Genomic DNA, 26,780 nt, shown 5'->3' on the forward strand with positions numbered 1-26,780 from the left:
GCTCTGTCGCCCAGGCTGGAGTGCAGTGGTGTGATCTTGGCTCGCTGCTGCAACCTCTGCCTCCCAGGTTCAAGCAATTCTCCTGCCTCAGCCTCCCAAGTAGCTGGGACTACAGGTGCGCACCACCATACCCAGCTAATTTTTGTATTTTTAGTAGAGATGGGGTTTCACCATGTTGGCCAGGCTGGTCTCGAGCTCTTGACCTCATGATCCGCCTGCTTCAGCCTCCCAAAGTGCTGGGATTACAGGCGTGAGCCATCTCGCCCGGTCTCATTTAACTTTAGTACTCTGACAAGGTAATCTCTATAATTATCTCTATTTTACAGAGGAAAAAACTGAGGCATTGCAAACTTTACTAACTTTCCCACAGTTAATAAGTGGTAGAGCAGTTTGAACTCCAGCCCTGTGTTGGATACATGGCATCCCAGGAGTGACAACAGGGGACCCAATCCAGACTGAGTTCAAGGGTGGCTTCTTATTAGGCCTCGCAAAAATTCATTGAGGTAGATACTATTATTTCCGCTTTATAGGCAAAGAAACTGAGGCTCAGCGAGTTTAAGGGACTCATCCAGGACTGTGCCAGTAAGAAGTGACAAAGTAAGGACTTGAGCCCAGAGGCCTGTCCTTTCCACCATGTAGAATGGCCCACAGGCGGGTCAGGGGCCCATGATCAAGGACATCTTTTTATTTTTCCTTCATTTTGGGTCCCCTGCACACTGTTTCTCTGTCTCACTCTCCACAGGCCATCCCTTCCATGCTGTCCCTTTCCAAACTGCCCCTGCCTGGGGCCCCTGTCTGGATGGCCCATGATCAGAGCGTGGGGTAAAACGAAGCTGCTAGTGGCCTGTGTGTAGAGGGAATTCAAGGTCGTGGCCACCCTGCCTGGCTCTGCAAGTTTGACAAGGGAGGGCTCCTGGCCCTGCTGAGAGGGGATCAAGGAGCTCTTTCTGCCAAGTTTGAAGGTCCTAGGGGCTTGGTAGGCTTGGAATGGAGTGTCAACAGCCACTTGGATGCCAGATAAACAGAGGGGGCACTCCTAGGCACGGGAGCACCAGCTGCGTTCCCTCCTTGTCCTAGGCCAGGAGAAATAAGCTGTCTGAACAAAGGCCCCCTTTGGGGGCAGCCGGGATGCTGATGATTTTGGGAGAGAGGGAGGGGCTCATTTCCCAGATTGCCCAGGCTTTCCTGTCAGCCCAATCAGAGACAAGTTGGGCTCTAACATTTTGTAGTTTAATCCTGCTTCAAAAACAAAGATACAAAAACAAAGATAGGAATCATGATATTGTTAAAGAAAGGTTTTATTTTTGGAAGGACTGTGAGTTAATTTTACATGTGAGTGTTTATAGAGGGGGGTGTGTGTGTGTGTGTGTGTGTGTATTTTCCCCCATTTGTAGTCTGAGCACATTGTTATTATTAACTATGTGATCAAATAACAGCCTTCTCATTTTGGAGAAAGAAAATAGAACTTATTTAAATGAGATTGAGTCACGCGTATGTGATGGTATAGTGGAGAGAAAGTACTTTCTTGTCTGATTTAAACTCTACCCAGTTTCCTCCTCTGTCAAATTGGGACTGTCATGCCTGTGTTACATGATGAGTGTGAGGATGAAATGAGTTGTGCATGTGGAGTGCTGGGTAGACATAAGGCATTCCACAGTGGCCATGCCTGTTCATATAGAGAGGCTGTTTCTGGAAAAATGATAGGTCCTTTGTATATTCTTTAAATGGTAGTCATGATTAAAGTTGCTATGTTAATATGAGCTCAAGTAGATGGGAATAAGGGCTTATTGGGCCCCTATTAAATGAGAGTCAGTCTACAGGTTGTCTCCTGAAATCTTTAGATTCACCCTGTAAATATAATTATTTTCTGTGACTTACAAATGAGCGCAGTGAGGCTTAGGTCAAACATTGTACACAAAGCGTGGTTGAAAGGGTGTGCACACTTCTATTGACATTCTGGCTGTGCCCTTGTTCCCTATGTGACCACAGGCAAGTTAGTTAACCTCTCTGAGCCTCAGTTTCCTCACTGGTAAAATAGGTCAGTGGCTGACACAAAGATTGGGCTAGTCCTAGGTATGGCCAGCTGTGCTCTTCCCACCTGTGCAGAAATATGTCAGGAGGCATGTGGTGGATTGTGGCTTTTATCTTCTCCTGCCATATGTTGCGAGGACAAGAATCAGGGTTTTGTTCTGGTATTTTGTTTTAGAGACAGGGTCTCACTCTTGCCCATGGTGGGTACAGTGGTGTGATCAGAGCTTACCATAACCTCAGACTCCTGAAGCAGCAGGATGCTTCAGCCTCCCAAGTAGCCAGGACTACAGGCATGTGCCACCACACTCAGCTATTTTTCGTGGAGACTGGAGTCTTGCTGTGTTGACCAGGTGGTCTTGAACTCCTTGCTTCAAGCAACCCTTCTGCCTTGGCCTCTCAAAACGTTGGAATTACAGGTGTGAGCCACCAGGCCCGGCCAGGGATCCATTTTGGATTATGACATACCAATTCAAAATGGACTCCCTTGGTACTGAGTGGCAGAAAACCCCCACTTCAGTACTATATTAAGTCCCAGAGCAAGGGCCTCAGAGGGAGGAGACACAGGAGTGTGTTCTTACCTCCTCTGCCACCCCCACCCTGCTTAAGCACCAGGAAGTCCAGCTGTATTCCCACCAGGACGTAGAATAGTAAGGCACACACATTGAGCTCCCCCCAAAAATGCCTGTAGGATTGAATTATCTTAATGATCTGAGACCACTTTTTGATAAACTGGCTGTTGTCATCTACACTATAAAAAGCAGAAAGGTGCTCATTTTCCTGTTTGCAGGTGACATAGTTATATTGTTTTCAGCTGGGCAGGCTTTTGTAATAAACTTCCCTGATCTCACAGGAAGATGAGAGATCTTTGAGATGGCCTGTACTCAAATCAAATTTGAGATGGCCTGTACTCAAATCAAAGTTCCTATCAGGGATTTTCTGTAGGAAAGAGTAGGCCACTCAGGGTATGTCCGACAGCAGCCACCTCACTGCAGCTGAGGCCAGCCTGAGATTTGGAGTTGGCTGTAGTCAGTAATGGCAACTGCTGTAGTTCTCCCAGAAAGATATTTAAATGTCACATCACCCCCTCCCCACTTCAAATACGTAATTAGCCAAAGTTCTGCTGTGCCCATGGTGTGGTTCTCAAAGTGTGGTCCCAGAACCCGCCACATGAGCATCACCTGGGAACTGTGTACATTCTCAGCCCACTGAATAGTTCATTAGCTAAACTGATTACCAAGCAGTTGTGGTTACCTTGCAATGCTGTTATTGTGTTTGAGTGATACACTTTTCTCAGTTGGCAAGTTAAACTCTGCCTCTCACCACCCCACTCTGATCCACACTGAAGCTCGAGAACCCCTGCTTCCCTGTGCTCCCTGAAGCCTTCCTGGTGTTTCTCCTTTTGTCCAAGGGAGGCCTGCAGGCTGCCCATGCACTGACTCCTACCTTAATGGAGAGTCAGTGCTTTCCATACCCAGATTCATGTTTGCCAGAGCATTGCACTGTTCAGAGCTAGAGATTCTGATTCCTGCTATAGTTTTTTTCCTGACCAAAATGAGTATTTGGTTACACATGCTTAAAATATTTTCCAAGTTGAAGTTACTGCGGTCACACCCAGTGGCACAGGGCTCTGGGCCTTCAGTTGTCCATTTGTCTTTGTACAGGACTAGATCCTCTTTTCAGGAGCACCAGCCCTGCCCCTCTCGATGGTCTCTCTGCTCCCCTTGGTTTTGGAATGGTCCCTTGTATTTTCCTAATAGAATATGTGTTCTGCCTCCAACACCCCTGCCTCTTAATTTTCCTGAAGAGCACATCTGTTTTATCTGTGGACACTACCTCGTGGGATTAATGGCGCCTCTTTCTCTGCATGGGCTACTTAGGAAGCTTTGCTGTCAGATCTGTGTCCCATCTGTAGCAAGTAGCCAGGCCCTCATACCTTGTTCTGCTTGTTCTAGTCTCACTCTTGGATCTTATTTTCCTTCCTTTGTCTTTTTTTTTTTTTCCAACGACAGACTTTTTTTTTTTTTTGAGACGGAGTTTCGCTCGTTACCCAGGCTGGAGTGCAATGGCACGATCTCGGCTCACCGCAACCTCCGCCTCCCGGGTTCAGGCAATTCTCCTGCCTCAGCCTCCTGAGTAGCTGGGATTACAGGCACGTGCCACCATGCCCAGCTAATTTTTTGTATTTTTAGTAGAGACGGGGTTTCACCATGTTGACCAGGATGGTCTCGATCTCTTGACCTTATGATCCACGCGCCTCGGCCTCCCAAAGTGCTGGGATTACAGGCTTGAGCCACCGCGCCCGGCCCCAGACTTTTTTTTTTTTTAGGTCATTTTGTCTTGTATCCTGTGCTACTTTGTCAGCTGCCTTGATTCATTTTGGAAGGAAGGAATTTTAAATGGAACACTTCCTTGTTTCCAGATACAATGGATATGAGATGACTGGCATTTAGTAAATGATGTCTTTTAAGTGACTGTGTACACCTGGATCTGTCTGAGTCCAAACCCCATGCCACTCTATCATGTGTACCAGGATTCAGTACAACGTTTTTTGAACCCGAAATCCTAATGGAACTGGGAATACAGGTGGAGATAGATAGCCAAATGAAGGAAATTTAGACAGAAGGCCCTTTCATGGGTGTTAAGTCTTCCGCCAACATATAGTCCTAAATAAACTGCTCTAAAAATAGAGTAATGCCAATTGTGGCACAAACAATCTCTTCATGAGATTAGAAATGCCTTAAAAACACTTAGCTAAATAAACTGCCTGATTACCAAACAGTGGCTACACTGCAATTTGCAATTCTGTTATTGTTTGAGTGATATACTTTTCTTAGTTTACTTTGTAATTTAAAGCCCAAGTGTACTTACTTTTTAACAAAGTAGGCATACAAGCTTTTCATAGATGCACCTGCTTCTGAATTAACCTCAACCCAAGTTGCCTCGGGCAGTGCTCTCAGTGAAGTCACACTGGGTGTCCGATTACTCATTGTGTGACCGTAGCCTTGTGGCAGATGGTAAGCCCACCCCTTCCCCTCTGCCTCCCCCATCCTCCTGCAGATGCAAAGGGGGAAAGAAGGTACTTAACGCCCACCATATTCAGTAGAATATTCACTGCATGCCAGCCAGGCACTGTGCCAGGCACTTACTCAGCTTTTACCTCTTTCTGTCATCTTCCCAAGTCTACAGAGGACAGACTTAAAGTTTTCTGAAATGTGGTACTGGATGTTAACCCCCTCTTTAACTTGGGTAATAATTTGAAATAAGCTGGAACTTTTACACATTTGAGTATGAAAATGGATGCTGAGCAGAACTTACTAAAGTAGAACTTTTGTTGTTCTTGCAGAATCTCCACTGATTAAGAATCAAGCGACATAATGGATATACAAGTACTTTGTACTGTTATACTTTTGTACAATGGAAGAGACTATTACATAAATGACACTGCAGTGGTTTGACAGCTTTAAGGGTCTCTAATTAGTAGGGAAGAACATTTGAGCTGTTCTTTAAAGCTAGAGAGCCCAGTCTGTGTCATTATTGGGTTGGGGAAGCTACTAGAGAAGTCTGCTGGCATGAGAGCAACGTGTGTCGGAAATGGACCTTTGCAACTATGAAATGCAGATAATTGGGGTATAAAGATGGTACGTGGGCACCTAGTTCTTCTCATTTGAATCTGGGCAGTATTTTAGTCTATAGGTCTAGTTCTCAGAAACCCTGCAGTAAGAAGGAAGGAGAGTAAATGTGTTTATTGAGTGGTAGGGATATAACTTTCTGAAGTGGTGCCCCAGTCGTTTGTATTACTAGAAGAGGGCAAGTGCGTGCTTGCCATGGACCATTTCTCCAAATAAGTCTCATATCCTGCTATCTAGCCCCTACATCCTGTTCTTATCTGCCAGACGTCTTCCTTTCTCCCAGACGTCAACACTTTTTTTTGCCAGTGTTGAGCCATCATGGATCTGTACCCACTAAAGATCGATCCTTGGTACCTGACAGTTACTCTGATGTTACCCTGGTAACCCTGTGTTCCCGACTCACTTAGATATGCAGGGCAGGGGCTTCTGCATTGAAAATGCTCAAACCTGTTTCTTGGCCTTGTTCCAGATCTTTGAACATTATGGAAGAGGCTTGCCTAGTTTTAAAGAGGAGCAAAAATAAATATCCTCACATGGAAAGAAGCCTTATCCAGCTTTCGGAAAAAATAAAACCTAAACTGGGTATGGTGGCTCACGCCTGTAATCCCAGCACTTTGGGAGGCTGAGGCAGGTGGATCAAGACCAGCCTGAGCACCATGGCAAAACCCTGTCTCTACCAAAAATACAAAAAATTAGTCGGGTATGGTGGTGTGCACCTGTAATCCCAGCTACTCAGGAGGCTGAGGTGGGAGGATCACTTGAGCCTGAGAGGTGGAGGTTCAAGTGAGCTAAGATCGCACCACTGCACTCCAGCATGGGCAACAGAGTGAAACCCTGTGTCGCAGACCAAAAAAAAAAAAAATCAAGAAAAGAAATAGAAAACATAAAACCAGTCTCCTTAGTACGTGTTAGATTGTGAAATCATGCTTTGGTGTGATGCCCTCTGAAAGTATTTTAGGGAAGGGAAGTTTTTGGAAAGCCTTTGTTTCCCACTGACGTAATGGTGACTAGGCGGGTTCTCCTAAGTTCTTTTCATTTGGAAGTAAATTTACCACCAACCCCACTCACAGGCCAATCTGGGTAAAGAATGTCTTGTTCCAAGTTAATGCTTACAAACTGTGCTTAAGTAATCTTTCAGCCATAGCTGAAAGCAAAGTTTAGGATTTTGAAGGCAAAGGTCTGGTTCCCCCTTCCTCATGTCTGAAAACCGCCCTTAGCCTGCGCAAGAAGGTGAACAATGGAAATCACTGGCGAGGAATGGCCACCCCCTGCCCTCTTTACTGTGTAGGAGCAGATCTGATGGCGAACAGAGCAAGTGAGGTAGGGACCAAAAGCTTGGGGGCTTAGACAGTTTTTCATCCGATTTGGTGCAAACAAATCAAGAATGAATGTAATGGAGGCCTTCATCAAATTCATGTCATTAAAAAATCTGCTTGGCTTTTCTGAACCTCACACTGAGTGTAGTGACTCTGTGTCTTTGTTTTCTCCTTTCACTGCCCGTGGGCACGCAGCACGTGTGGAGTGAGAGCGAGGACTGCCTGCCTTTCTTGCAGCTAGCACAGGATTACATCTCCTCCTGCGGCAAGAAGACGCTCCACGAAGTCCTGGAAAAAGTCTTCAAGTCTTTCAGACCTGTAGGTGCCTGCTTGGCTTCTAACCACCGCATGTTTTCTATGGTGATTGTGTTTAGAATAACAGGGGCGGTGGGGAAGGTGGGCAAAACCTGGGATGACTAATTGTTTTTCTCTTGTCGGCCCTGTGGCTTAGAGATAGCACGGGTATAGAGAGGCCAAGGGTGGGAGGAGGGGACGGGATGTGACACAGCTGTTTGCTGCGGGGATGCTGGTTATTTCTAGCATCACTTGAGTTGAGTTGAGAATCCCTGATGGGGGGGAAGCAAACAGATTCTTTATGAGACAACTGAGTATTCCTGTTCTCCTCCAGGAGATTTAGAACCACAGCACTTGCGAGCCGGATGGAGGTTCTTTTATAATAGTGGGGCGTGTATTTGGGGGTTGCTGGGAAGCTGTTTATAGGTTATATTAATACCTCCATGTTTGTGGGTATGGAAAGGATGAAACTGGATACTGGCTCTATTCTTTTCTATTTTTAAAAAGTCTGTTCTATGAGCTTACTGTTTGTTTTTCCCTTTTGGGATTTGGGAATGTATATTTCTGTGGCTAGCTGACAGTCTTGTTTTCATTCTAGCTGATAAACCTGTAAAATGCATACCCCTATTTTGAAGATTACCTATTTCCCTCTATCTTCATCGGAAAATAAAGTCACATCACCAGCATCTCAATGTTTCCCCTAAGTTCAGTTACCTGCCCACTGTAAATACTGCACATGTTCAGTGGTATTCACTAGAATGTCTGTTTATTTTTCAAATCTTTTTAATGCTGTCTGCTCTGCTGCAGTTTTCAAGCTTGTCTTCTGTTTCTTTGATGATAGTAAGCTTGGTTGCATAGTAGACTGTGTCTGATGATACTTCCTTTTGTAAGTCTGTTTTGTCTTCTTTTGTTTAAGCTGGTTCTCAAACCTGGTATCTTGTTTCTCTGTGAGTGGGATTATCTCTGTGTGCTAGTTACTGTATTTGAAAGTTTGCATGTAGGAATAAAGTGAGGCCTGTGATGATAGTACCTTCCTCCAGAGAGGATTTTTGTTGGCTTCTTTCAGGACTTGGGGGCCTATTAGTCTGAGACACCTTAGCACAGTTTAAGGCTTGGGGTTCTCCAAAGGCTCCCAGGGGTGAGGGGCAGGCTGCAGGCCTGGTCTCTTCTGGCTTTTCCTCATTATTAAGGTGTGGGCCTCTGGGGGGCCCAGCTTCAAATGGGGTTGGTGTAGAGTCTGCTCCTTTGGAAAACCCTGGGCTTTGACTTTGGTCCCTCTAGCTCTTAGAGCAGGCCGAGCAAGCAGTAAAGTTTCTAGCTGCTTCTTCCAGGTCAGCAAATGCCCTCAGGACAAAAGCAGCTTTTTATGTTTGACTTACGTAGTCTCCTGGTTAATACTTTATATTTAAGAAGGTATTTTTCATACTTAGTTCAGCTTTTTTAGTCATTCTCAGTGGAAGAGTTGATACCAGACCCTTGTGCACCATTATAAGAAATGAGATTTCAGTGGCTTTTGTCACTCTGATTTCTATCATTTGGTTAGACAAATGATAGAAATCACATAGAGTGACAGAAGCCACTGAAATCCCTTTTTTGTTTGTTAATTTTCTAAGCCAGTTTGGCACATTCAAAATAGATATTTGACTTAAAAGTACCAGTCTGTCCCACTTTCATTCATTCAATAAATATGTATTGGGTACCCACTAGGCACATGGCACTGTGTACTGCTTTGTTCCTGGCACTGGAACTAAAGCATGAGAGGCTTAGATCTCACAGTGCCTGTGCTTCAGTGCGGGGGGAGCCAGGATAGACAAGGACACACACAGTGTCGTGAAATGATGCTAGTAATTAACTGCCAAGAGAAAGGAAAGAAATCAGGGAAAGGGGTGAAAAGTGTCAAGGGTCCTGGAATTTTTGAGTAGGGAACCAGAGAAGGTTTTGCTGAGAAGGTAACATTTGAGTAAAAACTTGGAGTACAGAGTGGGCCATGGGGAAATCCAGGGGAGTAGCGCCTTAGGTGGGAGCACAGCAGGTATGGAGGCCTCAGCGTTGGAGAACACCTGTGTCCAGGGAGCAGGAGCGGCCATTGTGGCTGAAGAAAGTAGAAAGAGGTGAGCCTGAGGGATTCTGGGAGAATCCCTAGCAGTCACAGAAGGACATGGGCTCTTACTCTGGAGTGATGGGGAGCCACCCAAGGGGTTAGGCAGAAGAGGACGTGACCTGACTTCACATTGTAAAGGGTCCCTCTGTTGACTGTGTTGAGAATAGGCTGTGTAAGGGGAGGGACGGAGAGGCCATTGAGGAGGCCATTGATGTCATCCAGATGAGAGATGATGGTGGCCTGGATTGGGACAGTCACGTCAGAGGTGGGGTGAGGGGTTGGATTCTAGAGATGCCTTGAGAGTAGACCCAGCTGGACTTGCTGGGGGATCAGAAGTGGCATGTGGGAAAAAGGGAGAGAAGGATGACTCTTGAGTTTCTTGCCTGAGCAGTGAAGGGAATGGCCTAGACATTTACTGAGCTGGAGAAGGCTGCAGGGATGGGAGCAGGGGCGGGGGTAAGGAGTGAGGAGTTTGGGGTTGGTACTGCCAGAGCTCAATTTTGGACATGTCAGTGTTTTAAATGTCTGTTAAACATTGAAGAAGAGAGATCATATTAAGCAAAATTAAAAATAAATTGATTCCTCTAATTTTTTTTTTTTTTTTTTTTTTTTTTTTTTTCTTTGTTTTGCTCTTTTAAAACTCTTAAATCTCTTTTCATGTTTTTTTTGTTTCTTTTTTTTTTTTGAGACAGCATCTTGCTCTGTCCCCAGGCTGGAGTGCAGTGATGTGATCTCAGCTCACTGCATCCTCGGCATCCTGGGTTCAAGCGATTCTCCTCCCTCAGCCTCCTGCATAGCTGGGAATACAGGCATGTGCCACCACACCCAGCTAATTTTTTTGTATTTTTAGTAGAGACAGGGTTTCACTACGTTGGCCAGGCTGGTCTTAATCTCTTGACCTCGTGATCCACCTGCCTCGGCCTCCCAAAGTGCTGGTTACAGGTGTGAGACACCCTGCCCAGCTGATTCCTCTAAATTTTAGCTAGAAGAATACCTGTTAGCAAATGATGTTCACTTTGCAGCAGGTTTCCTCACAGGGGCTCACTCACCCGCCTGCCGCCAGCTGCTCTAAATGGGGCTGTTATCTGTGGTGGCGGGCAGCATCCCTGCAGAACTGGCTCACCTGGAAAGGGGAGCTCCAGCCAGGAGTCAGTGTGCTGTTTTTCTTTACCAAGCCTCTGGTTGTATTTTGGCAACCAGGCTAGCCACATGTAAATGAGAAAACAAATGCAGTCCAAAAGAGACCTGGATGCGTAGCTGAAAGCAGCTGGATTGGTTGAAAATGTTCTTTCAGGTGGCACTGAGATGTGTCACGGGGGGCCCCCTAGCTTTGATTTGCTGTTGCTGGGCTTCTGGGTTTCCTTTCTGAAGTGGAGCTTTACCTCATGGGCAGGAATGTGGCTCTCCAGGTGAGGAGGTCCTGACCTGGCACAGCGTGCACTTTGGTGGGGAGGTTTATGGGCTGGGCCGCCCTCTGATGGGGCCTATTTGACACCAGGGCAAGGCTGGTGGGAGGCACCTTCCTGGGTTGGGCAAGATGAAGTGCTGAAGGCCTAGGGCTTCTCCCACTCAGGATGCGCCCGAGACTGGATGAGAGGGAGTGTCACAAACCCAAATAAAGGACCGCGGAGATCCCTGGAGAAACTTTGACGCTCCCCACCTCGACCAAATAGAGCACTGCTTCTCGAAGCCGCCATTTATCTGTTTGTTTTATATAAGGGAGTTTTGTTAGAAATAAGACATGGGTAAGGGTTTTGTTGCTGTTGTCACAGTTGAAAGTATCTGTTGAAGAAACGCTTACCCAAATGCTACAGATTTTATCAATTGGGTGAAACCAGCACATTATTTCCCTGAAAATGTGTGGGAATCTGATGAAATCCATGCAGCTGCTTTTTCATTTATAGTGGGCCAGCCCCAGGAGGAATGTTTTTGCCTTTGTCTTAGAGCAGTCCCATCCCAGGCTCTGCACCCCTCTTTTCCCTTGGACACCCCATTGCCAGCCCCTGGCCCTTGCGGTCTCTTCAGAGAGGTCAGTACCAGTTTGTTGACAGCCTCCTACTGTCCTTTGGAACATCAGACAAATTCCGTTAACTTTGCCAGAGCTTCGGCACTCTTGCATCCTTGGGCCAAAAAAGTGGCATCAACTCTGGCCTTCCTCAGTGGTCCTGCCCACAGGGCTGAGGCTGCGCCACTTTAGCACTCTGTCTGTACTTTCAGCCTACAAACTTTGGGCTGGGCATGGTGGCACATGTGTGTGATTTCAACACTCTGGGAGGCTAAGGTGGCAGGATCTCTTGAGGCCAACGGTTTGAAACCAGCCTGGGCCATGTGGAGAGAACTGTCACACCTGGGAAGGGGAGCTTCAGCCAGGAATCACTGTGCTGTTTTTCTTTACCAAGTCTCTGGTTGTATTTTGGCAACCAGCCTAGCCATATGTAAATGAGACCTGGCACAGCATCTTTATTTTTATTGTAGAAAAAAATATATATATAGCCAGGCACTCTTGTGGTCCCAGCTACCTAGAAGGCTGAAGTGAGAGGATAGCTTGAGCCCAGGAAGGGGAGGCTGCAGTGAGCCATGATCGTACCATTGTACTCCAGCCTGGGTGACAGCGTGAGACCTGTTTAAAAAAAAAAAAAAGAAATACAGACTTCATAGCTATACACGCAGTCCCCCTTTCACTGGCTAGCATTTCCCCCAACTGAAACAATCAGTGTCTGAAAGTTTCCCTTCCCTTCAAGAAGTCTATTGTTGGATTTGAAAATTTAAGAAAAGGTCTCCTTTTTTTTTTGTTTAAACATCTTATTCCTTTATCTTCCCTCTACTTCCTCATCATGTTTTCAACAAAATGTATCCATTGTCTGCCGTTGCCAAAACACCACTTCCAAAGGCGAGGGGCCGGGCACGGAAAGCCCAGGTCTTGCCCTCAAGGAGCGGATTTTCTGGTAGGAGAGATGGCCACATAAGTGTACAGAGGAACCCCATCACAAGACAGAGCACCTGTTAGGGTCCAGACACTCTGCTAGATGCCGTGCACAGCAAGTGAGGGAGTCCCATTCCTTGCCCTGCCTACTGCACTCTCCTGACTCTTGGGGGAGTTGTTTCTGTGAGCATGTTCTGCAGGGGGTTGCTGGCCACCTCTTAACCCAATTATGAGGGAACAAGTACTTCAGTCATGAAGAACCCAAGCTCCGTTGGCAGGCTACCCAGATTTAAGTCTCAGTTCTACCCCTTGCTGGCTGTGTGACCTTAGACAAGTTACTTAACCTCCCTGATTCTCTGTTCATTTGTAAAATTAGAAAATTAAAAGTGATGTTCCCTTAGGGTTGCAGTGAAGATTAATGGCATTTTTGTTGGGTACTCAGTACAGTGTGTTATCCACGGTAGACGCTAAATCAATGTTAGTGTGATTGGATGGGATGAGGATACTAGACAAACTAACTAACGAGAAGTGAGCAGGTTACCGTTTGGGAGAAGCTTAGATTTTTGATGGAGAGAAAACAATTCGCTAAGTGATTTCAGCATGAAAAGGCATTAGAGGGGTAAGTCAAAAGTTTATCAACATTGGTTTTGGTAAAATTACATTTACTGAGCGCCTGATCCACATAACTCACTGTGTTAAAGGCGAGGACTCCTAAGAGGAGCTCCTGTCCTCCCAGAGGGGCACGTGACCAAAGTGCTCAGGGTGATGGATGATTTTTGTTTTCTTCTTTTCCACAGTTTCTAAGTTTTCTGTGATCACATCATCAGAAAATATGTTTTTTAATGAAACTCTGTGGCTTCCAGTGTATTTGAAGTACTAGGAGCAGGCTCATTGAGGGACAAAGCCAGGCAGTGACTTCATGAGAGGTGGGACTAGAGAATAGCAGGACCTAGATGTGCTCAGAGCAAGGGCGGGGCTGGTCCAGGAGGAAGTCCAGGAAGGCTCATCCTGGCTGCCTCAGCTCCATTTCCTTAGGTATGTCTCCATGTGGTGGAAGGTAGATCCGCTCTGCCTTGTCTTGCTGCCATGCTGTGTACCTAAAACAGGTCACTTGGCCTCAGTGTCCCCAGCTTTAAAATGGGGGCAGTACTGATTTAGCTGTCTTATGGATTCATGGGGAACTTTGAAATCAGACTGAGAACACAAAGGATTATCAAAACCCAGACACTGTGCCAAATTTAGTCTCAATTTCTGGCCCCTAACTGGTATTAGGAAATATTTCTTGGATGAGTAAATGACTGTGGGTGCAGCTGGCCATCTTTCCTCGAGTGACCCACATGCTACTGCACTCCAGTGACCTCCTACTTGCGAATGTTGGCTGCTCAGAGAGGTACGATTTTTACCTATGTTTTTTCTTGCCACTGGCACGTCATATCCAAATGCACATGTATGCAAATGACAATACCAGGCAGGCTGTTGCTGGCACCCACGAGCAGGTGCCGCCACCAGTAGTGGCTTCAGAAACACCCCTCTGTCACTTTGGTAAGTGTGAGTTGGATAATCATTAAAGCCTTGTATTTTTCTTAAGTGACCCTCCGTTGACGGTTGCTGGTCATACATGATTAAGCTAGAGAACAATGGTTATGGACCTAAATAATGGTGATCATGCCATTCAGTTTTCCCCACAGTCTTTTCATGTTTTATATTTAGTGCCAACTGACAGACGTACTGCTGGGTAGAAAACAGTCTACAAGAGAAGAAATAGCCTACTATTTCCAATTTGGCGGCAAAACCAGACTTTATCTTTGCCCTTTCAAATTCTCTCAAAGTGTGACGGGCTTAACAAGGAACCATTGCTTCCTTGGGTGGATTCTTCCTCTCCTTACCAACGCTGTGGACATTAGGGTCCCGGGTCCCCTGTTGCCCTTGCCGTTTTGTGTGCTGTTTGCATGATGTTGCTTCCACCACCCAGCCTGGAGTTGGATCCTGTGATCCTTGCAGTTTCTCACTCAATTGGCCCTGATCATCTCCCTGGGGTTGCTGTGTGACTCTCTGTGTTTCTTCTCTCAAGGAGGAGAGACATTTCTGCCAGAAAAATCCCCCTAATTTTAGTTCACTGGCATGAGCAAGATTGATATTTTCAGTTTGCCACAAGTGGCTGGAGAGCCACAAGTTAAATCCCACAAGAAAACCCTGTGTCTCAGAAAAAGTCCAACTCTTGCCTCGACTCATGGAGTCTGGTCGAGAGCCTGGAAAAGAGAAAGAATCCACCTGTGAGAAACTGCCTGGGTGGGTCAGGGAAAGTCTGATGAGAGGGATTTAAAATTTTTTTGTATTTTTAGTAGAGACAGGGTTTCACCATGTTGGCCAGGATGGTCTCTATCTCCTGACCTCGTGATCCACCTGCCTCGGCCTCCCAAAATGCTGGGATTACAGGCATGAGCCACCACGCCCAGCCACCATTCTCTTTTTTAGAAAGTATTATGGCCTCAAAAAGTAGGAGAACGCCGCCTCCTGCCCCTTTGGGTCCTACATCCATCTTGCCACCCTTTTTTCCTTAGTGTGAAGAAGACTGACTGACTGACCAGGACCCCGCCAGAGGTTTCTCGGTACCGCCAGCATCATGATCATTAAGATAAATGGTGCCACATTTCCGAAATGCTTTGGAGTCCTACCACCCTTAGCTCTTGGACTCATAGTATTCCTGTCAACTGGGAGTGTGTGGGTGATGCAGAATTGAGTCCCACTAGAGACCTGCTGAATCAGCATCTGCGTTTGAGATAGATTGCTGAACATGTCATATACACCTACCCATAGTGAAAGAGAAGAGAGACTACCTACGGGGAGTACCTGGAAGGTGCCTACAAGGATCTCTGAAGCCACGGGGCACTTGCTCAATGCAGCAAAGCCGTGGCTGATTGGCTGTGCTCTCCAGGGCACAGACACAGCCTCCCCTTCTTTCATGAAGACCCTCTAGTCCACTGTGCGGAGTAAGTGCCCCCTTCAGAGACAGCAACTGCTAAATGCCAGCTCAGTATGACCTCACATAGTTTACGCTATTGTCCAAAAGACCTGGAGTTGACCCTACAGATAACACTCTTGGGTCTGAGGAACCTCAATTCTCCAGAGTTGGCAGCTCTGCCTTTCGAGTGCAACCCTGTTTGGGTGGATGGGCCCCAGTAGTGCTTATGTGATCATCGATCGCTCAAAGGAAGCTTTGTGGTCACCGAGACCCTGGAAGTGCCAACTCTTTTGTCCAGAGTGAGCATAAGCTGTTTTTCCCAGTCACTGAAATAGGAATAAATGATTATAACTGTTAGGAATAATCTAAATATACCAGTCACTTTCATCTTTGGCCCACCTTTTCGGTATGAGAATGTGTGGTTGCAGTAAAAGCCAGGACTCCAGAATTCTTCCCAGTCTGTGCATACGCCTGTCTCTTCTTGACTGCTGAAAATTGGGATCTAGAAGTTAAATTTAGACTTGCCCACCATAGATGGGATTGAGCATAGAGGTGTGGATGCTAGATTTCAACATATCTGTACGAGATATCCCTTAGAATTCCAGGCAGTCTGTTTCTGGTGCCGTCTCTCCATGCTTCCAAATTGTACCTCCTCATAAATGTAGACAGTAGCATTTCATATTGCATTTTTTTTTGAGATGGTATCTTGCTTTGTTGCCAAGCTGCAGTGCAATGGCACAATATTCACTGACTGCAACCTCTACCTCCTGGGTTCAAGCAATTCTCCTGCCTCAGCCTCCTGAGTAGCTGGGACCACAGGTGCACACCACCATACCTGGATAATTTTTGTATTTTTGGTAGAGATGGGGTTTCACCATGTTGGCCAGAATGGTCCCTCGTGATCTGCCATCTCGGCCTTCCAAAGTGCTGGGATTACAGGTGTGAGCCACCACGCCCAGCCTTGCATTTTTAAAAAAGATTTATTCCCCAGCAGAAAACATTGAAACTTCCAGCTAATAGGAACAGTATTAACAGCTGGATGGGAGTCTCCTGGGTGGCCTGCTGGGAAGGGGTGTGAAGTCTGCCGTCAGATCACTAGGGTTTGAATCCTGGCTCTGCCATTTACTGGGTGACTCTGGGCAAGTTACTCAACCTCTCCAGGTCTTATCTGTAAAAGGCGGGCAATAAAGGTGCCCACCACACAAGGTTATTATGAGGAGCAAAGGAATTAATGTGTGTCACTATGCTTAAGATACTGCATTTGCTGTGCCAATCCCCCTTTATTTATTTTGTTGAGACCGAATCTCCCTCTGTCACCCAGGCTGGAGTGCAATGGCATGATCTCGGCTCACTGCAACCTCCATCTCCCGGGTTCAAGCAGTTCTCTCACCTCTGCCTCCTGAGTAGCTGGGACTACAGGCACCCATGACCATGCCCAGCTAATTTTTGTAATTTTAGTAGAGACAAGGTTTCACCATGTTGGCCAGGTTGATCTCAAACTCCTGACCTCAAATGATCTGCCCGCGTCGGCCTCCCAAGGTGCTAGGCTTACAGTCGTGAGCCGCCATGCCTGTCCTAAACCCCCTTCAACCTCAGTAAGGAAGGCACCAGGTTCAGGAGACCAAAGAAGAGACCCAGAGCCAGTAAACGAGATGTGGGGTTTTACTGTACTGACATAAAAGAGAGAGAGTCCAGTGGCAGGGGCTGGACAGGAGAACCGCCTTACGTGCAGTCCAGTGGCGGCAGGCTGGGCAGAAGAACCATATAGTCCGGTGGTGGTGGGCTAGGCAGGAAAATCGCAGCCACCTGCAGTCAGTGTATATAGGTTTTTCACTCAACACCCTCCCCCTAATGACCTCCACCTGCCAACATTCATTTAACCCAGAACTCAGGGCCTCAATCCCCTATAAATGCCCCTTTTTCCTGGGACAGGCCATACGCCCAGGTGTTTCTTATAGATGAGGAACGCTCTTTTGGCCACTTCTGGATTCCCTAGCTCAGAACACACATTCAGGTGCATCCGCCGTACACGGTCATTCTAAAGGGATGCTTAAATTACTATCAGGTGCATTTAGTTTACAGCTAGTTAATAATGTGAACTGTTAAACCCAGAGTATGATAAATGAGAATGTTTGGTTCAGTGGAATGCCGAATGCAAGCCCGACAATCAAATGAAGAGGCCAGTGGGTTGAGTTCACTCCTCTTCCTATGGTACTGATTCACAGCCAGGTGGTGCCAAAGCAAGCACAGCAGGACAGAGGGGGAAACAGGGCTGGAGTCTCGGGGGGCAACAGAACCCTCCTCCCCCCACCCGGAGTAACTGAACTGACTGCACTTTGAATACTGGAAGCGAGACAACTAGATTACATTACATTTAGTTACATAAAGTTCCACAGCTTGCAGATGGCCGCTTCGGTCTCTCATGTCATCTCCATAGTTACTCGGCGAGATGGAGCAGGTATCGTGGTTCCCGCTTTACAGAGAAGGACACTGAGGCTCAGCAAGGTGGTGAGTTGGCAGAGGTCCCCAGCTAACTAGAGCTCTGGCCTCTGGACCCTAGTGCCAGTGTCTTTTCCCACATACCCTCAATAAATCCGTAGGCCCTGCACTAAGGTTCAAAAGTCCAGAAAGCCACAGAGAACTGCCACTCTTCCTTCCCCTTTCCAGAAGGGCAGTGAGTGAGCAGCTCTTAAAAGAGCAGTCAGAAAACGTCCAGCTCAAGGACCTGTCATTAGGTGTTTTGGTTTCATCTTTGAGGTAAGATAAGGAGCTGGGAAAAGGAACAGCAAATGCTGGAGAGCTGGTCATGGCTGCATGCTTGGTTTCCTGGGTCTTTTTCAATGAGGCACCCTAAGCTGAGGAGCGGGGAGGTGTTGAGTGCTTCTTATGGTTTGGATCAGTATTAATCACCTAGGGGTGTTATGGATCAGAATCACCTGTGCTACATCTCTTTTGGATAAATATGCAGATGCATGCCTCAGCTGTGCCCTCTTCACCCAGGATAGGCATTGCTAGTCGACCCCATGTTTTCCACAGGGCCTCAGAATCCTCCTGAAACTCTAGGCAGCCACTCCCCGTCAAGTCTGTTAAGTGAGAGGGAACCAACTGGTCATTTCTGTTTTAGTGACATCCCTTCAGTACAGTGAGCAATTACATTTATTGTTTAGGTGTTTAGGTAATTTGGAGTTCCTGGTGGTGGCAATAATATTTATATTTTACCAACTATTTAAATGTTACCACTCATTTGACACTTCTCACCTTGCTATGTCATTGAGCGGCTCTCCAAATATAAAATTGACCACCAAGTATTGTCATCGACATGTCTTCGACTAGCCATCTTTTCTCTCTTTAGAGGCAAACTTTGTTTTTTATTCCATTTACTAAAATCTGAAAGGGAGACAGGAGCCGGAAAAAAAGACTTGCTTCTCCAAGCACACTCAAGATTGGAGCACCCTCTCTGGGGAGCTGAGAGCGCTTTTCCTTCACTTCCCCTCCACATCCACAGAGTCTCAGACAGCTGCGGCATGCCCAGCTCTAAGGGGTGAGCATGTGTCTGCAGTTGGCTGTTACGCCTTGGCAGGCCACGTGCAGAATGTGAGCAACGATGCCTAGCAGATGATTTTTGTCCTGGATGCGTTCATAGGGCTCTGGGAGAGCTGCAGCTGGAGAACTTCAGAGCGAAGGCGTTATTTTCCTCAGGACTGCGCTTTCTCTTTGCCCATTTCAGCAGTGGGAGGAAGTAGGAGGAGGCGGGTGGCAGGACACTAGGGAGGCAATGCAGTTAAACAGAACGGTCAGTCTTCTTTTACTGTCTTGATGCAGTTAGGGTTTAGGTCATTAGGGCCACTCAGTGAGGGTGCTTGACAGTGATCACCCTAGACACCCCTGCGTAAGAAGTCCTTGGGCCACAAGCACACTGTCAATCTCATGAAGGCACCAGGAGTCCGGCTCTGTCGTCCAGGCTGGAGTGCAGTGCCACCATCTCAGGCTCACTGCAACCTCCACCTCCCAGGTTCAAGTGATTCTTGTGTCTCAGCCCCCAGAGTAGCTGGGATTACAGGTGTATGCCACCATGCCCAGCTAATTTTTGTATTTTTAGTAGAGACAGGGTTTTGGCATGTTGGCCAGACTGGTCTCAAACTCCAGACCTCAGGCGATCCACCAGCCTCAGCCTCCCAAAGTGCTGGGATTACAGGTGTGAGCCACCGCGCCTGGCCTGTGGTATTCATATTGATCAGGCTTAGCAAATGGCACTCAGTTTCTAACCAAAGGCCAGCCAGTGCTTTAAAAAAAATGTTTACTTTGAATTTCCCCCTTAATAATTATATAGCAATTGGAAAATACAAAAAGATAAAAGGAAAAAAAATTACCCATAATCTCACAATCTAAAAAAAAAGCTTAAAATTTTGGTATATTTTACTGAAGTCTTTTTTCTATGCTTATGTGTATAAATTTCAAGAAAGTCTGAGCCAGGTGTGATAGCTCATGCCTGTAATACCAGCACTTTGGGAGGCCGAGGCAGGAGGATTGCTTGAGTCCAGGTGTTCGAGACCAGCCTGGGCAACATAGTAAGAGCCTGTCTCTATTAAAAATATATAAGTATGCATACACATACACATATATAAAGAACTCTGGGCTGGTGTGGTGGCTCACACCTGTAATCCCAGCACTTTGAGAGGCCTAGGCAGGCAGATCACGAGGTCAGGAGATCAAGACCAGCCTGGCGAACATGGTGAAACCCCGTTTCTACTAAAAATAGAAAAATTAGCTGGGCGTGATGCTGTGCACCTGTAATCCCAGCTACTCAGGAGGCTGAGGCAGGAGAATCACTTGAACCCGGGAGTCGGCAGTTGCAGTGAGCCGAGATCATGCCACTGTACCCTGCCGTATACTCCAACCTGGCGACAGAGCAAGATTTCCTCTGAAAAAGAAAAGAAACTGTGTATCATGATAACAGTGCAATTTTGTCATGCTCTTTTTATGCTTTTGTGCATCTTGTTTACATCATCAAGTCATTTAAAAATGCCATTTTGAGTGAATATGTCAGATTCCATTTCAGTGATAACACCATAATTTATTTAACCATTTTGCTGTTGAACATTTTAGTTGTCTCTGTGTTTTTAGAAATGTGTTATAAGTAATAGCACCAGTAAGTAATAGCACCCTGTGTTTTTAGGACAGAAAATACAGTCGGTTTTTGGCATCTTGGTGGGACAGGCGGCATGGTTCATCTCATACTACCTGCTAACATCCCAGGTGTGTGCACGTGCACATAGGTAGCTCTCTGTGCATATGTGGTGCCACATTTTGATACTTAAAAATAGAGACTCTCCAGGCTCCTCAGTAAACCCTAGCCCTTTGGGCACTAATGCATTGAAGGATTGACATTTCTGTCTCACAAGCTGATGAAAATCATTGTAGGGGTGGTTGACGCAGGAAGTCTGCAGCTGCTGGGTTCAGGCTGTTTAATGTGGATCTGATGCCTTTGGTTGTCTTCCTGCCTGTGGTCCATTTGGTGCTCACAGCTGCTTTTCTCTTGTTCTCTTCCTGTAGTTACTGGGGCTTCCGGATGCGGATGATGATGCGTTTGAAGAGTACAGTGCTGATGTGGAAGAGGAGGAGCCAGAGGCGGATCACCCCCAGATGGGGGTCAGCCAGCAGTAAATCTGGGGGCTCCCACAAGAAGGAGAGTGAGCCCTGCGGTAACCTAGGTGGGGTCACTGCCCCTCCTGGGTTAGCATTTTGCATTAGCACTTCAAAATAGGACGTCTGGCTCCCAGCATCCAAATTAAAATGAAATACCTTTTTAACGACCACAAAATATCTGTGATGAGCTTTGCTCAGAAGTGACCTGAATTTCACTCCCGCTTCAGTGGGGTTTCTATGGAGTTGTCTTGGTAGCCTTTGCCATTTTGAATTTAGAGTCCATTTTGTGGCAGACTATTCTCTTGAGTTTATGTTGGAGAATTAACATTCGCTGACTCGAATGTAGAGAACTCTGAATGTATTAAGGATATGTTTTGAGTCCTCACAGGTGACCTTACTGAGGGAAAGCATGGCAGAGAAGAAATGCGTTCTGCACTTTTTATGTACTTTTTAAGTGTCCGTAAGTGAAAGGTTTTGCTTATAAAGCATGAATTTTAATATCTAATCATTAAACTGCACAAGTGCAAATACAAGGGCAGGAAAGGATAATCACTTAGCTTTGGACTAAGAGGGTAAGAGAGGCCCAGAAGCCTTGAAGTGTTTTGCCATTACTAAGTTACCTGGGTATGTAGCGACTGGTTTGTGGTTAGTGTAAATGTTACTTGCTTGTTCGATTGTTTCAAAACATGCTAATTCCAAAGCCACTTTAAAAGTCTATAGTGGAAAATATAGATGGGGTAAAAGATATAATATAAATTATTGATTTTTAAAGATGTTAATAAGCCGTCCCACGTATCAAATGAAACATTTTACCTTCTCTCTTTCTAATGAGATGGCCACTTGTTAAATCATGAAAACATCCAGAATCCAAGTGCCACTTAAACTTAGAAGCCATAGATAAATTTGATAGAAAAGTAAACCAGGATTAAAAGTTTTTAAAAATATAATAGAATCCTTCTTTACTTTTTAAATCTTTTATTTAAAAAAAAAGTCAAGAAAAGGATCCCATTGTGTAAGTTATTTAAAAATCGTAATCACTTATTTCGAGGGACTTAATTGTGGTGAATTTGTAAAGGAACATGAAGGTAGGAATCTTTTCATAGTGGGCTAGCTTGGTTAAAACGGGATGTTTTAATAAGATACTCAGACAACTCACAGAAACAACTTCTGTAATAACTGGAAATACTGCTGTTATCATTTAGCCAACAATTATGAACTGGGGAAATCCTTTGTAATGCTAGTATGGAATTATTCTTGGACCCTTCCACATCCCAGGTTCTAGTAACTTAGGAAGCGGAATGCCTCCTTTACAACACTAGATTAACCTAGCATCTGGGGTGGGTACGTTTAAACAGTCACACATGTGCCTGTTAGGTTGTCAAAGTTTTGAATGAAAAACAAGCAGTAGCAGCAGCAGAGGCCACAGAACTTATGGGAGTCTTGTATATCTTCCAGGCATGTCGGTGTAAACCTGATGTCTCGACATTTTCTGTTTAATTGCTTGGTGCTGTGAGGAGCTCGGCTGCTTGTGGTAAAACAGCGTACTCCAGTTTTAAGTCATTGGGTAAAATGATACTAAAGTGGTTTCCATCTTTGCTTCAGTCCCCACTTTCTGTTCTTTTCTTGGAAAATCATACTCAAGGTTAATTTCAAGTAAAATGAATTTCCTTCTGACTAGCCCATTAATAAAACACAACTTAGTGTTTCATGCATTGGGGTGAGCATATTCTGCCCTTTGCAGCCCTGCCTGTGTTCTGAGCTCTGTTCATGAGCAAAGGTGATGGTGAGCTGTACGTTACTAGCTGTCGCCCAGGTTTTGTGACCTTCATTTTAATATAGTAAGCCACAGGAGTGACTTCTGCCGCGGAAATGAAGAAGCTTCACTAACTTGCTCCACTGGAAGGTAAACTGAGGATACATTGAAGCGTAAAATCTGCATTTACATATGTTTGGAAATGGAATGGACATTAACATAAAATGTATTTTATCAAAAAAGTGTTTAGACCGAATACACGTTGGTATTATCATGTTAATGTTCTCCGTTCATAAAAATTCAGTGGAGATAGACACAGCCACTCTGTGGGCTGATGAGAATTGTGGGCTTTGTTTTGCACCAGGGGTAGGCGACAGAGAACATGGTTGTATGTTACTTAATTTCCATAGCAAAATTCCAAACAGCATTAGCAGATGGAATTGTTTCCTCTAAAACTTCCTTTTTCTGAATGTGTACATACCCCTTCTAGCGCTCACACACTTGCCCACACACTCACCCCGTCCTGCACGGTGGCTGCTCTCGGCAGGGCTGTGCAGGGTGCAGAGCTGCACTCAGCGAGCCGTGCAGCCCGTGGCTTCTGTTATGGAAATGGCTCCATGGTGAAACACGTCCCTGACCCTTCACAGACTTACAGATAGACTCACTAGGAGGCAGCAGTGGTGTGGGGGGAGGAGTGTCGACCTTAGATGCAGGAGAGACAACTGGGTTCTAGTCCCAATTCCCCAAGTCAGCCGAGGACTGTGTGACCTTGACAAGTCACTTAACTGGTCTGTGAACAAGAGGTGTTTGCCCTTCCAGCTGTAAACACTGCCCTTCAGTGCCTGCCTCGTGTGTGTGTACAAATAAGGAGCAACAGTCAAGGAAACTTCTAAGGATTCCAGAAGAAAATACATCTGGAATCTTGCCACGGTGCTGTCTTTAGGATGCTGGCCCCCGCACCACCTTAGAACATGTTGGTCTGTGAGTGTCCCAACCCCTGAGGGCCCAATCCCGTGGGGCTGATAAAATTCTCTTCCTTAGAGGACAGGGAAAGGTGAGGCCCCAGAGGACTTGTCTCAGCTGTACATGCTCTGCCTGTGGAGACATGGCTTTTCTTTGTGCTGTGGCAGACTGGGGCTTTGGAAGTGGTGTATGTTTAACTTACCCAACAGCGGGAGAACAGCTGGAAGAAAGTGAAAGATGAGTGCTAGTCCTTTTTGCCATGTTATCCAGTGGAGAGAAAGTGACCGTGAAAGTGAAGTGAGAGAGAGAGAGAATGAGGAATGCTTGATTTCTCGCTGATCACTGGACCAGCTCTGAAATCTGAAATCATGCCTTGCTAATATTACAAAACCGTGATCCTGGGTTTGAGTGAATCCTGGAGACATTGTTCTTATGGCTGCTTGGTTTCCTCAGCCTGATCAGCATATCAAACAGGCTTCCAGGAATCAGTGAAGTACGGAGCCAGGGAGGGAGGTAAGACCCTGCACAGTGCCTGTCACCACTGTGGATTCACTTGCACTCAGGTGTCCACTCCTGTCTCCCAGGCCCAAAGCAGCACATGGTGCAATTTGTCTTTCCACAAGCAGAGCATGAAAAGTCTCTTATGTAGGGATCCTCCTTGTGTCCTGGTGCCAGAATTAGGTTTCCAGTATACTTCAACGAAAACTTTTCTGATGGTTGTGGTCATTTTTCATGTATAAACAGAAACTGTTCTCTAGCACAATATATTTCTGAATATTGTTTCTGTTTCCTAAGAGCACAATGTATAGGGACATAGGGGAGCTGTGGTTCCAAGTGTCACTGGAATTTATATTTTAGGAATAGGCTTTGCATGTTAAAATTCACAAGTTGGGAAACTGGTATGAACAGATCCGATTTCCCACAAAGAGGCAAGAAGGAATAGGTGGGACTTAGCTTGGGGTGGCAGGAGATGAAAGAGGGAGAACGGGAGAGTTGGGGTCCGACAGTTACCACCTGAGCCCCAGGAAAACTCTTTTCACAGCTGCCTCACTGGGGGCCTGCTTTCCTCAAAGGAAATGACTGTATGTTCAGAGGCCAGGCCTTATGTTGGCATGGGTTTTTCACTTTAACAGTGCCCCCCAGCCAAGGAGACAGCAGGAGCCCTGCTCTTTTGTGGGCTGTTTCCCTCAGTAAAACCAGCTGCCCGCCTGAGAAGCCTGTCTTTCCAAAGTGCAGGCAGATCTGAGGGACTCCAGGCACCTGGGAGGTAAATCACAAAGCAAACTTGGGTCTCCTTGGCAGCAGGGAGGAGGCAGGAGTGCCCCTCAGGCCACAGAGGGCAGGGCCCACCTCCTCACCATGCTTCAAGTTTGTAGAAAGAGCACAATTAATACTCAAGTGAGCACAGATCCCTCTCCCCTGCAGTGGGTTTAGCTCCAAAGAGATGCCATTGCCGGTCACCCAGTCTTCAGAAAAGCCTAACATTTCTTTGAGTTAAAACCTGTCCTCTTTCATAAAGACCCAGTCACTTCTCCCAGTTTAGTGATAACAGGTATGACACAAGAAGCTGAAGCCTTTTAGAGCCTATAGAGAGTAATTCTAAAACTTGCCAGAAAGCTGGTAGCTTGTGGTGTCCACGGTGAGATATCTATAGCTCCTGCTCGCCGGGCAAATTGTTAAATAATATGTCATCTTTTATAATTTTATTTAAATTGGGATTACAAAAATAAAGTACCCATGAGCATTTCATGTTAGAAACCCCATTTAGAGCACCCTAAGGCTGAATAGGCACAAGCGATTAAAAGTATATGCCAGGCCACACAGAAATAAATGTCTGATTTGCTTAGAACTGTATTCAAGTTGTTTGGTACCAGAGAGAAAGCTGGCAGTCTGTTCTCTGTAAACTCCCTTTTCCCGTTTTTCTGTTTTGTTTCTCGAGTCATTTTTTACCAAGCCCCTTCTGATACCTAGGCAGATACAGATAAGAGCAGTGTGTGCTACCAGTGTCAGCTCTGAAGAGGAGGAACTGAGTCTTCAATGCTAGGGCAGACCTTCACTCTCCATGATCCAGTCTTAATTTGAACGTGAGAACAAAATTTAGTCATCTACACAAGAAGCAAAAGCAAAGAAAAGCTGTTGGGTTTTTGTTTTTGTTTTTTTAGGCAAGAAATGTTTCCTGTGGGTGTGTGTGCTTTCTTCGCCTTCGTATTTCCTTTCAAAGAAATCTCTTGTAAATTACAAAACTGTGAAATGGGTTGCCAAAAACTGTTGCCCTTCGTTAGATGCTTCAAACAGTGTAAATCCTGTACTGCACCCTGTCCACCTCTGCTCCCTCCTCCCTCCCCTGAGAGTGAGGACCTCATCCAACCATGTAATTACCATTCGCTTGCTATTAAAGAGCCTTTCAAACTCTGGTGGTGGTTGCCTCTTTTTTCTGCCTCCACAGTGTTTCGTCCTAAAGGACACCTAATGCGGTTTATACATGAGCAGGGGATAAAAGACCAGCAGCTCACTGTGTGGTTGCTGTTGTGAGGAGCCTGGCGGAAGAGAGGGAGGAGCTGGTGACTTGAAGCACTGCCATTGTTCAAAGATTAATCATTTATGCGTGATGCATTCATATGTCTATTCTGATGCTATAACTGGTAGTTAGTAATTTTCTACTTCTTTGAACTGATACTTCTGTGTGTGAGAACCCTATTTTTTTCTTTTCTTTTTTTTTTTTTTTTTTTTTTAAGTTTCTTTTTTTTTTTTTTTTTTTTTTTTTTTTTGAAATGGAGTTTCACTCATGTTACCCAGGCTGGAGTGCAATGGCGCGATCTCGGCTCACTACAACCTCCGCCTCCTGGGTTCAGGCAATTCTCCTGCCTCAGCCTCCTGAGTAGCTGGGATTACAGGCACGCACCACCACGCCCAGCTGATTTTTTGTATTTTTAGTAGAGACGGGGTTTCACCATGTTGACCAGGATGGTCTCGATCTCTTGACCTCGTGATCCACCCGCCTCGGCCTCCCAAAGTGCTGGGATTACAGGCTTGAGCCACCGCGCCCAGCCATGAGAACCCTATTTTTTTCTAGCCGACTTAGGAATCCTTTCTGGCATCAATTAGAAATCTGTATTCTGTGGTCATTCTATGACGTGACACCATGTCTCTACCACCTTCCTT

The 26,780-nt window shown here is 45.9% G+C and overlaps 1 protein-coding gene across 1 annotated transcript in view; it reads left to right on the forward strand.

The window, feature by feature from the left end:
• Positions 1–26,034, forward strand: part of MTURN (maturin, neural progenitor differentiation regulator homolog) — a 31,758-nt gene extending 5,724 nt beyond the window's left edge. Inside the window, exons 2-3 of the mRNA XM_017527094.2 lie at positions 7,172–7,294; positions 20,810–26,034. Of these exons, the coding sequence (XP_017382583.1) occupies positions 7,172–7,294; positions 20,810–20,920 (234 nt within the window). The 3' untranslated portion in view covers positions 20,921–26,034. The remainder of the gene's footprint in view (positions 1–7,171; positions 7,295–20,809) is intronic.
• The last annotated feature ends 746 nt before the right edge of the window (positions 26,035–26,780 follow it).

The sequence above is a fragment of the Cebus imitator genome, unplaced genomic scaffold (assembly GCF_001604975.1).
Source record: "Cebus imitator isolate Cc_AM_T3 unplaced genomic scaffold, Cebus_imitator-1.0 Scaffold45, whole genome shotgun sequence".
In the NCBI taxonomy this organism is placed as follows: Eukaryota; Metazoa; Chordata; class Mammalia; order Primates; family Cebidae; genus Cebus; species Cebus imitator.